An 11,117-nucleotide genomic window follows, 5' to 3' on the forward strand; every position below is an offset into this window, starting at 1 on the left:
TAGAAAAATGATAAGAATCACATTTTCAAGTAAAAATATAGTTACAGTAAATGTGAAGCTGCATATGTATATTTATAATATATTTACATAAATTATTTCATAATTATTTTTATAATTATTTTGATATTTTATATCATAAAATGTATATAACATTTGACTAGCATTGATTCAACAATTGATTCATTCATCAACAAAAATATCAATAGACTGGTATAGTTTAACAAATATTTAAATAAGTTAAAAGGTTTTGAGGAACCATGGCGCCGAATCAACGTCAACGTCAGCTTTTTGTTTCTAAGAAAGAACTGAAAAAGTTGAATGGCAGAAGATTTTCAAAGTAGATGCAATATTTTTTTCTTTCTTAATAGTAAAAAGTGAATAGAGCATTGTTTAGTTATCTCGTGTTTAATAAAGTTAAATGTATTGTATGCCGGTTAACCTTTTCTTTTGTGATTCAATATTAAATTATTTTGATGAAGAACCATAAATATGTTATTTTATAGAAATTCTATAATTATCAATAGATAATTATTTTATTTTATTTTTGTATTTAATTCATCGCTAACAAACTCTACTTAGAATATGATAAACTTATTAATTATGAAGCAAACATGCATGTGAAATTAAATACAAATCTTAAGGAAAATTAAGGGTATGTGTTTCAGACCAGAAGAATCCTCTGATACTGGTCTCATATATCCTGGCGTGGATACAGCATTTAAGCTGCTTCTATCAGCTAGATTTTGTTCTGCTATTTGGAGCCACATAACAGATTGTGATGAAACCTATAACTATTGGGAACCAGTAAGGAATAGTTCTTAATAGTTTCAATAATTTTGTATGATTTGTATAAATTTACTTATACCACATTATTTTGTTTTAATAAATGAGTTATTTATTTTATAATCGTATATTATCTTTTTATTACATTTTGTCTTAGAGTCACTATCTGCTTTATGGGACCGGTCAACAAACATGGGAATATAGTCCACAATATGCATTAAGATCATATATGTATTTGTTGATTCATATGGTACCAGCAAAGCTTTATCATTACTTACTAGAACCAAATCCTGTTCTAGTTTTTTATTTTGTAAGATGTCTATTATCTGTGGGTTGTGCTTTATCTGAAGTATACTTCTATAAGTATGTATCTGTTGAATTATATTATGGACTCATTAACAATAAATATCATATTAAGATAATAATTATATTTTATCATTTTTCTCTGATAGAAATGTATGCAGAGAATTTGGGATTCATATAGGGAGACTAACATTAGTATTTCTTATCCTTAGCTCTGGCATGTATATTGCTAGTGCTGCATTTCTACCGTCTTCTTTTTCAATGTATGTTGTATGAAATTAATATCATTTAAACAAATGTTGAAATAATTAGATTATTTAATTTTGTATGCTTTTTATATAGGTATTTGAGTACTGTTGCAACAGCAGCTTGGTATGGCCGTCGGTATGAATTAGCAATCTTTGCTACAGCTATATCAGCTTTATTAGGATGGCCATTTGCTGCATTACTTGGGTACAATTTTTATGTAGAATTAGAGTAGTTTATACAGCAGAAATCTAGCAGTGCTATAGATCTTTTTCATATCCTTTGCAGATTACCAATTGCAATGGAAATGTTAATACATAAACAAGACTGGAGTAAATTTATGAAATGGGTAATCATATCTGGTGCTGTTGTTTTAGTACCAATGATATGGATAGATTCAATGTATTATGGGAAATTGGTAATAGCACCATTGAACATTGTAATGTACAATGTTTTCACCAATCATGGGCCAAATATCTATGGAACAGAACCTTTCAGTTATTATATTTATAATGGATTTTTAAACTTTAATTTCATTTTTGTTGGTGCACTTTGGGCTCCATTTGGATTGGTAATATTTGTAAAATGCATGATGTTTTTACCTTCACAATTATTAATACCTTAATGAATCATATAGCTTTTAGTGTGGCTAATTGTACCAGCCAGACCAAGAGATCGTCTATGTTTATCTTACTGGTATTCATTGGCACCACTATATCTTTGGTTTTTAGTGTTTTTCTTACAACCTCACAAGGTAAATTAAGTAACATTATTTAGTAATTAAGGCCATGAAAACACATGACTATATCTATAGTCATATTTTGATTACAGGAAGAACGATTTTTATTTCCTGTATATCCAATGATTTGTTTGGTTGGAGGTATAGCTGTAGATACTGTCCAAAAATTATATTTTTTTATCAGGACAAAGCTTAGTTCTTCACACATTGCTTATCATTATTTACAATATACTGTTCATATAACATTTTTTGCTATCTTAATATGTGGTTTTCTTGGAATATCAAGATCACTAGCAATATACAAAGGTAAAAAGCTAAAATTTTTCAAAGTATATTAGAGAATGAAATGTATTTTAATCAAGATAAAATTCTATTTTACATCAGGCTATTATGCACCAATGGAAGTAATGATTGATGCTAATAAACTTGGTTTAGAGAGAGAAATATTTAAGGATATTAATATCAATTTTTGCATCGGTAAAGAGTGGCACCGATTTCCGAGTAGCTTTTTCTTTCCATCAAATAAGTAAGTAATATATTTTTTGACAAATACAATTTAAAACAATACATATTTTCTAAAAAATCAATATTTTAGTTGGAAACTTCAGTATCTCAGATCAGAGTTTAAGGGTCAGTTACCTCAACCTTTCCTAGATCATGAAAATGCAACTGGTATTATACAACCCTATTTTAATGATATGAATAGAGAAGAACCTACACGTTATGTAAGATGATATTTATATCATAATATAAATATATTAAAAGTATGAGTTTATATACAAAGCCTAATCTAATCAATAATATTTTATATTATAGTTTAGCTTAGACAAATGTCATTTTGTGTTAGACCTGGACATTGGTACTGACACAAGTTTAGAACCAAATTATTCTCGAATAAACGATAATTTCACGATAATAACGTCATCTAAATTTTTAAATTCCGCAAGGTGAGTAAATTACATATTTGAATTTTTAAATTTTATTTATGTCTATTATGTTAAATTAATGTCTTATTTATTTTTCAGATCTCATCGATTTTTCCGAGCGTTTTATATTCCTTTTGTGTCACATAAATTTTGTACATATGGTTCATATAATTTATTACAAAATATTAAATTTAAATCGATTCCTCTTTTATCAAAAGAAAAAAATACAAAATTTTCCTGAATATAAATTTTGGAACACGTATATGATTTTAATAAACAGGGTCTGTGTTATGCAAATGACATGTCTGATATTGTATTTCAGCTGGATTTTGTACTTTTTGATAAAGGGTAAAAAGAATGGGTTCAAAGAAAAACCAAGAATGATTAAAAAACTGAAAGATTACACAATTTTTTAATTTTGCTCAGAATGAAGAAATTCATGATCAGATTTTAAAACAATAGAAATTTTTTGTTTTAATAAACAGTTTTTAATATATAGAGCTATATATATGCGCTCATATTTAATATATAATTGGTGTATTCTAGAAAAATATATAAGCGATTTTACGTGATTAATGTAGCTTAATTTACTGGACAATATACAAATTTTAGTATGACATATATATAATATATGTAATAAATTTGCGTAACAAATTTTTAAAGATGTATCATATTAAAAAATTAAATTCACAATTACTGTTTACTTACAAAATACTAAACAATATAAAGTATATTAGCTTAATTACTGCATTTTTAACATTTTAACACAGATTCCAACAGGCTACTAAGTATCTTTGTCGCCATTTTACATATATACGAGTATAAGAAACTTAAAGGAGTAGATATAATAATATTATTTCCGTATTAGGTGAATAATATTTAATAATAATATTTACATATGATTAAATAATACTTATTTTGTAATTAACAAATTTTTGTATATATATAGTAAATTTATGAGTATATTTGTGTAAGTACGATATATTTAACTTTAATTGCAAATGTTCTGTAAATTATTGTATTATATTTTATAAATATTCTGATAAAAATTAATATAACTGTTTACTCCATGAACATGTTGTATAAAATCTAAGTTTCCGAATATATTTTAATTGTTATTTTATTTTATTGATTTATTTTTAACAATATTTTATATACAATTGTGGTGACATGTATTAATTAAATAAAATAATATATGATATTTAAAAATATATATTGTTGTCTCCTTGTCAGATAAGTTTTTATAATTATTGTATTGCTGGATAGTCAAAATTATCGTCATAAATACCAACATCCTAATATATGAATATATTTTTGTAGAAATAATGTATGTAAAAAGAATTATAATTTCATAATTTTTTTTGCTATTAATCATATTATCGTACTATTCTCTACTAAGTCGTATGTTCTACAAAAATGTCAACTATAATATCTGGATTTCTTAATTTATACGTGATTAAGCATTCTATGCAATACTTGATTAAAATCAAATTTTTAGCGCCATAAATACCAAACGGCGCCTCTATCAGTTTAATGTTAATAGCCATTTTTAAATCAACGTGATAAGTTTCAGGTAAACAAGGATTTAATTCTTGCGCGTTCATGTATGTCCTAGAGCAGACAAATTTCTTTTACTGTATGTGTACATGATATTCATTGGCAAATGTTTAGACGATGATAAAATTAATATTTAAGGTGATGTAGTTCTTATACCGTCTGGTAGTCGTGAAAGTATCTACGCGGTTCAAAGCACAGTAGTTTGTTTGTTAAAATTAATATAAAATGGAAACGTTGGAAATCGACGACGAACGAACTCATTCCATAAAATTGCCAAGTGCTGTTGAAGTGTTTGCAAATTTAAAAAATGCTCAAAAATTCGCGATCGACATTGGTATGTATTGTCCTACCATTATTGTACTACCTTTTTTATGCACAAATTTAATTAAGATAAGAATATATTTTAAATGTTATTAAAAAATTGTGTATATTTATTGTAAATGAACACGATCAGCTATTATCTTTTAGTAATGCAGTAAAAGATTGCTCTGGCTTTAATTTGATTGCAGGCTTATCTTTGACAAAAATAGCTTATTATTCAACGATTAGTTATCGTAAGGCATTGTATGAGGATACAGGCTTAGGAAATAGTGGAGAACGTGCATACAGAGTTCATGAAGGCAATAGACTTCACTTTGTTAAGTTTGAAACAAGATACATTGAAAATTGTTTGGATTTTGTGAAGGAGAATTTAGTAAATGTTGAGAGGTTTTACGGTAAAAACATTAAAGTGACTGGTGGAGGGGCATATAAATATAATGCTTTGTTACAAGAAAAATTAGGTTTAATGTAAGCATTTTATGTAAGATAATATTAGTTATGTTGTTTTGTCGTTCATCTGTTAAATGAAATCTTTATAATTTAAAATCAAACACTTCTAATAAAAAGTGAAAACGATTAAAACATTATTTTAGAGTTGATAAAGAAGACGAATTTGCATGTTTAATAAAAGGCTGTAATTTTTTACTTAAAAATATATCTTGTGAAGCATTTGAATTTGAAAGACATGGGAATCCTGAATATAAATTTCAAAAAGCTGATCCTAATATATTTCCATATATGCTAGTAAATATTGGTAGTGGTGTCAGTATTCTTAAAGTAAGTTACAAATATAGTTAGTCACCTTCAATGGGTAGTATATTATTTTTTAAATTTATGTAATATTTTTAGGTTGAATCTGATAAAGTATTTGAAAGAGTTGGTGGTACAGCTACAGGAGGTGGAACATTTTGGGGATTAGGTTGTTTGCTTACGAAAAGAAAGGTATCAGTATTAAATGTAGTCCAATATACATTAGCTTATGTACATAATTTATTGGTTTTTATATTTATATAATATTACTGAAGTACATAAGTACAGTTTCACAAATGTTTAAAAATACATAGGGCTTTGATGAATTGCTGCAACTTGCAGAAAGGGGAGATCACCGTAATGTTGATATGTTAGTGAAGGATATTTATGCAGGCGATTATTCCTCACAAGGTTTATCTGCAGACCTTATTGCATCTTCTTTTGGCAAGGTTACTTATAATGATAAAGGTAAGAAAGTAAACAATTATTAATAGGATGCTTAGGTATTTATATCTTTATTTATGTTTTGGCTTCATGGCTTAGAAAAAGAATTTGGATTATGTATTTCTAGTTCTCACTCATTCCTATACAGCACCTAGAGTATCCAACATAACCTGAGACTCACACCTGTTTGCACTATCTCAAAACATATATCCCCTCTTATATGTAAAAACTATAGATTACACGTGTAAATATATCTTCATTTTTCTTAAAGTATATGTCGTATGCTTAACTTATTTATTATCACATATTTTCCTTTGGTTTATAATCATTTCAGTACCTATATCCTTATGTCTTTTCTCCAAAACTATTAACCATATAAGATGCTAAGATCTCTTAAGAAATAAATTCTGTTATTTGGTTTTTAGGAAGACCAAAGTATTCTGAGGCAGATCTTGCTAGAAGTCTTTTATTTACTGTAAGCAATGACATTGGACAAATAGCAAGTTTATATGCAACTGTACATAAAATGGATAAAGTTTACTTCGGTGGTTACTTTCTTCGTAACCACCCTCTATCAATGCATACTATTTCATATTCTATCAAATATTGGTCGAATGTTAGTTTCAAACTTCTCATTGTTACATAATCATAGTCCAAAACAAAATTTTTCTTAAAATAATGATAAACATTTATTAAATTGTGTGTAGGGTAAGGTAAAACCTCTTTTCCTTCGTCATGAAGGTTATCTTGGTGCAATTGGGGCCTTTTTGTATGGTGCTGAACAATCTGATGAATATAGTTGGCTGGAAAATTATGCAGGATCTTCAGGATTTAAAGATTCAATATCTACGAATCTTGGAATTAAAGTAGACCAGCTGGAAATTGATCAAGCAGAAACTGCTGTAACATTTTGTCCACTTTTGAAAGATCCTGCATCTTACAATCCTGATACAACTGATCTTGCTGAGGATAAAGAAGCAAGGTGAGTTATGAATGGTTGATCTTTTAACCATATACAGCAATGTTTAATATTTCTAGAGATTATTGGCTTCAGTGTCTTGAAGAATCAGTGGATAAATTTGTGGCCAAAGCTATTCACAGCCAGCCACATAGTCCAACTGCAAAAGATAGAGCAAAAAAACTGAAGGAAAAATATGTTAACAGATTGCATTATCTACGTCTTCAACCATTGTAAGTTCAGCTTAGTAATAAAAGTATACATCATATGAATATATTATAATTCTATAATTTGTAATATAATGTTAAATCATTTTACATTATAGTGCTTATGGAACACTTACAGTCAGAGTATTATTGGATACTATTGAACACTGCATGAAGGAATTCGATTTTCCTGATCCATATCTGCATGTAAGTTTCTAGAAAAGTTTATTTTTACATCGATAATGTCATGATTTTTTTTAAATATGTATGTTTAATTAATTTTTGTAATCTTTATTTTACATATAGCAAAAGAAAAAGGAGAATGAAGAAGCCTTAACATATTTAAAAAGTCGTATAACAGCTCTCGATGAATTGGAAGGAGCGGAAAAAATAAAAGCTTTGATTGTGGGAGTTCTGAGTGGTAATATGTTTGACTGGGGTGCACAAGCTGTTGCAACCTTAATGGAGACAACAAATTTTGGTTTTGCCGAAGCTCAAGCAAAAATACCGGGTACTGTCACAGACTTGTGACATTTATGATCACGATTAATATATTAAAAAAGACAATCATCAATAAAGATGATATGATATTTTTTTTAAACTTAGGTAGACCTTGGCTACAAGATGATTTGGATGATTGGATAGAGAGATTGAAAACTGGTCCACCTCATAAATGTGCTGCTATTTTTGTTGACAATAGTGGAGTTGATATAGTATTGGGAATTTTACCGTTTGCTCGTGATTTATTACAACGAGGAACAAAAGTTGGTTGTCTTATATTTTTTTGAATTTGACCACAATATATTTACTAAATTAAAATAACAATTACTTTAGGTTATACTGTGCGCTAATTCTATGCCAGCATTAAATGATGTCACATATCCAGAATTGGTTGTAACATTACGAGATGCAGCAAAAATATGCAAAGTTATTAGACAAGCTCTGAAAGAAAATCGTTTGTTTGCCATGGAGACAGCTCAAGCTAGTCCCTGTCTTGATTTAAGGTAATCATTGTGATATATATAGTTGCAAGATAATTATTTGGAGTTTTACATATTTTAACGAATTATTTGATATTTAATAGCCGACTCAATTTAGATCTATGTCTTGCGATGGTAAAACATAACGTCGATCTTATCGTATTAGAGGGAATGGGTAGAACGCTTCATACGAATCTTTATGCAAAGATGACTTGTGAATGTCTGAAATTAGCAGTTGTTAAAAATCGATGGTTAGCACTTCGATTAGGTGGTGACATGTATGCTGTAATATGTAAATATGAACGTCCACCAACGAATACTAAAGTTTGTGATATAGAAATAAAAATGAAAGAAGAATGTCCATCAGAATGTGCAGAGAATGCAAGGGACATTTGCACGTGTAATGCGAAAGGATAAATGATAAAAACGTATGTGACTATATTAGATTATGTATATTTAATTATAGACATTGAAAGATTTATTTTAATTCCAGAAATTGAAAACTGATACATTAAAGTATTTCTTTACTTGTATTTAAGTATGTATATAAAAAGAAGCGAAAATCTTCGTATACTTATAATTTTGAATGAAAATATTATACAAGGAACATTATTTAAATACTTTTTTATAAAATTTAACGTTATTCGTTTTCAATAGAGTAATTATTATACAATTTATATATAGTATTTATGAATGAAGCTTGGTCCTCGGAAATATGTTTTTAATATCATGAAATTTACCAAGCTTCGTGATCTAGCCTACATGATTCGAATATGAAACGTATTTCAATGTATTTAAATATGAAAATTTTGGCACTGACAAGAAACATTGGTGAATAATTATTAACACTTAGTCAAAAATAATAAAATTATGTTCTTCGTGATTTAGAGAGAAGATGATATAAAGGAAATAATGACGACCAATTATAATGATTACAGACCTGTATCATATAAATACTGTACAGTACACATTCTGTGATAATGTAACGTTCTAATAGAAAGTTACATATTCGTGTAAATTAAAACAGTAAATTGATAGACAATATAATAGAATAACACATAAAAAGTAAAACAGTTTAAGATACCAATGTTTTTTGACTTCGAAATTTTTTGTATAGAGATCTATCGCTTCATGTCAAATTAGGAATCTTTTTGTTAAACATATTTTTCTTTGTGAAAGAGAATTCAAGAGGAATATTAGTTATACGAAATTAATGAGCAAGATATGCGTCGCCAAAAATGACCAATTTGTTAGAATACAATTTTGAGATTTTATAGGGAGAAACGAATAAATGACGAAAATGAACTACAGAAAAAGATTGTTGAAACTTAAAATGATGTTAGTATGGTTTACAAATTAAAAACTTCTACGTGAACCATTTGTTAATACTCAATCCATATACGTGTATGTGATATTTGATTTGTTTTGTAAAATGTAAATAAAACGTAAACTTCTCTAAGATCTAATTACAGGATATTTTAATGATCATTAAAAGTAATAATTAATATACAAGTCGAAGAAATTTTGTTTTCACAGTAGCTTCATTTGCGCATTGCTCTAACTAAACAAAAACACAATATCGATCTAACTAAATTTTGTTATATTACATACTTACGATGTTGATCTTTTTCTCATATACACTGCTCAAAACAATTAAATGATCGTTTTCCGTGTTTGATTATACTACTTATTTACTAGGTATGTATACTCTTTTTTTTTTAATGATTGTCTTAGGGCTATCATTTGTCGCAGTATTATACGAATAACATGTCAATCTATCAAGTCAATAATAGCGATCCCCTAATTATTTTCAGCAGTGTATAATATCTCATTTTACGAATCAAATGCAAATGTATTTTTGAATAATAAATTTCGTACAACATACTCTTACTTCTTTTAGTACCTATAATATGTAATTATTCTATATCCTCTTGAGAGCTATATATACCTTTTTAGGAATGCCTCTATCAGCGAGATCCATAAATCATGTTCATGTTCAATTCGTGCCAGTAGATAAAATGGAAATCGAGGTCATATGGGTACAATCTGTATCGTTCCATCTATTATGTATATCCGATAAGGAAGCAAAAAGGAGGCTCTTCCAGATCAAAAAAGGACGATTCGGTAAAACATGTATAGTATAAACCATCTTCGCGAAGAAGATACGGAAAAGGAAAGCATCGGCTAGTATACCGATTGATAAAGCAAGAAAAAAGTATCAGAAAAAGAATCGGAAGACCGACGAGGAAAGAAGAAAAGCGATTGTATGTATGCGAAGCACGTTCCGCGTTCATTTCTTTTAGCCACGTCTTACGCAACGTCCTATAGTTTGGCTTTATTAAATTCCTGTTGGGCGATATTGTCCGATGGTTTGCTTCTAGTCTAGAAGTCACTTCATGCGTCGAACGCGATCCGAGAGATTATCTAATCAATTTTATATTTCACTTCGATCGGTAGTGTTGCTTTCGGTAGAAATCCTTCCTGTCGCTAGATCTACTCAGACTTTGTTCGATCTTATATGACATCGAAAATTTTCCGATCGTTAATTCGTATTTAGTCGTATTGCAATTATTTTTGATATCGTAATAAATTACGATGTAACGAAATTCACGATAACGTCTATTTGTATCGGTGACGCTATAATAACAGGGAGAAAATATCAGGAGATTCAGGATAAGGAAAGAATAAATAGAATATAATTTATGCAAATATAGATACGCCAGGAAGCAAAGAGAATCGCGATAACATTTCGAACGAGATGAAACGTTAATTACGGGCATGATTCTCTTTTCTCTCGAACCCTTTGATAGGTTCGCGTTTCATTTGAAATTCTGGCCGAGCTGACGATGCATCGAGCTTTAGCCAGATTTATTCGCCCAGAGAATCCTTATAATTGTTTGCAAG

The 11,117-nt window shown here is 28.6% G+C and overlaps 2 protein-coding genes across 8 annotated transcripts; both read left to right on the forward strand.

Moving 5' to 3' along the window:
* The first annotated feature begins 173 nt into the window (after positions 1–173).
* Positions 174–4,120, forward strand: LOC126920593 (alpha-1,2-mannosyltransferase ALG9). 3 transcript variants are annotated; one of them, XM_050731201.1, is made up of 12 exons: positions 174–337; positions 666–804; positions 941–1,146; positions 1,236–1,349; positions 1,429–1,539; positions 1,621–1,903; positions 1,970–2,086; positions 2,164–2,377; positions 2,456–2,597; positions 2,667–2,796; positions 2,888–3,018; positions 3,097–4,120. In XM_050731201.1, the coding sequence occupies exons 1-12, from the start codon at positions 258–260 to the stop codon at positions 3,236–3,238; spliced, it is 1,809 nt and encodes a 602-aa protein (XP_050587158.1). In that variant the 5' UTR covers positions 174–257; the 3' UTR covers positions 3,239–4,120. The 3 variants fall into 3 exon arrangements, with proteins under 3 accessions (XP_050587158.1, XP_050587160.1, XP_050587159.1); XM_050731203.1 differs by having other exon boundaries at positions 231–337; positions 652–804; XM_050731202.1 differs by having other exon boundaries at positions 234–374.
* Positions 4,121–4,443: 323 nt separating this feature from the next.
* LOC126920603 (4'-phosphopantetheine phosphatase) lies at positions 4,444–10,815 on the forward strand. 5 transcript variants are annotated; one of them, XM_050731234.1, is made up of 14 exons: positions 4,444–4,570; positions 4,693–4,888; positions 5,064–5,343; positions 5,469–5,652; positions 5,725–5,817; positions 5,940–6,093; positions 6,495–6,685; positions 6,777–7,051; positions 7,108–7,260; positions 7,353–7,440; positions 7,540–7,744; positions 7,840–7,997; positions 8,068–8,237; positions 8,318–10,097. In XM_050731234.1, exons 2-14 carry the CDS (start codon positions 4,780–4,782, stop codon positions 8,628–8,630), a joined length of 2,373 nt encoding a protein of 790 aa, XP_050587191.1. In that variant the 5' UTR covers positions 4,444–4,570; positions 4,693–4,779; the 3' UTR covers positions 8,631–10,097. The 5 variants fall into 5 exon arrangements, with proteins under 5 accessions (XP_050587191.1, XP_050587190.1, XP_050587189.1 ...); XM_050731233.1 differs by adding an exon at positions 10,170–10,815 and having other exon boundaries at positions 4,544–4,888; positions 8,318–8,641; XM_050731232.1 differs by having other exon boundaries at positions 4,545–4,888; positions 8,318–8,641; positions 8,707–10,097.
* The last annotated feature ends 302 nt before the right edge of the window (positions 10,816–11,117 follow it).

Source organism: Bombus affinis, chromosome 9 (genome assembly GCF_024516045.1).
Source record: "Bombus affinis isolate iyBomAffi1 chromosome 9, iyBomAffi1.2, whole genome shotgun sequence".
Taxonomy (NCBI): domain Eukaryota; kingdom Metazoa; phylum Arthropoda; class Insecta; order Hymenoptera; family Apidae; genus Bombus; species Bombus affinis.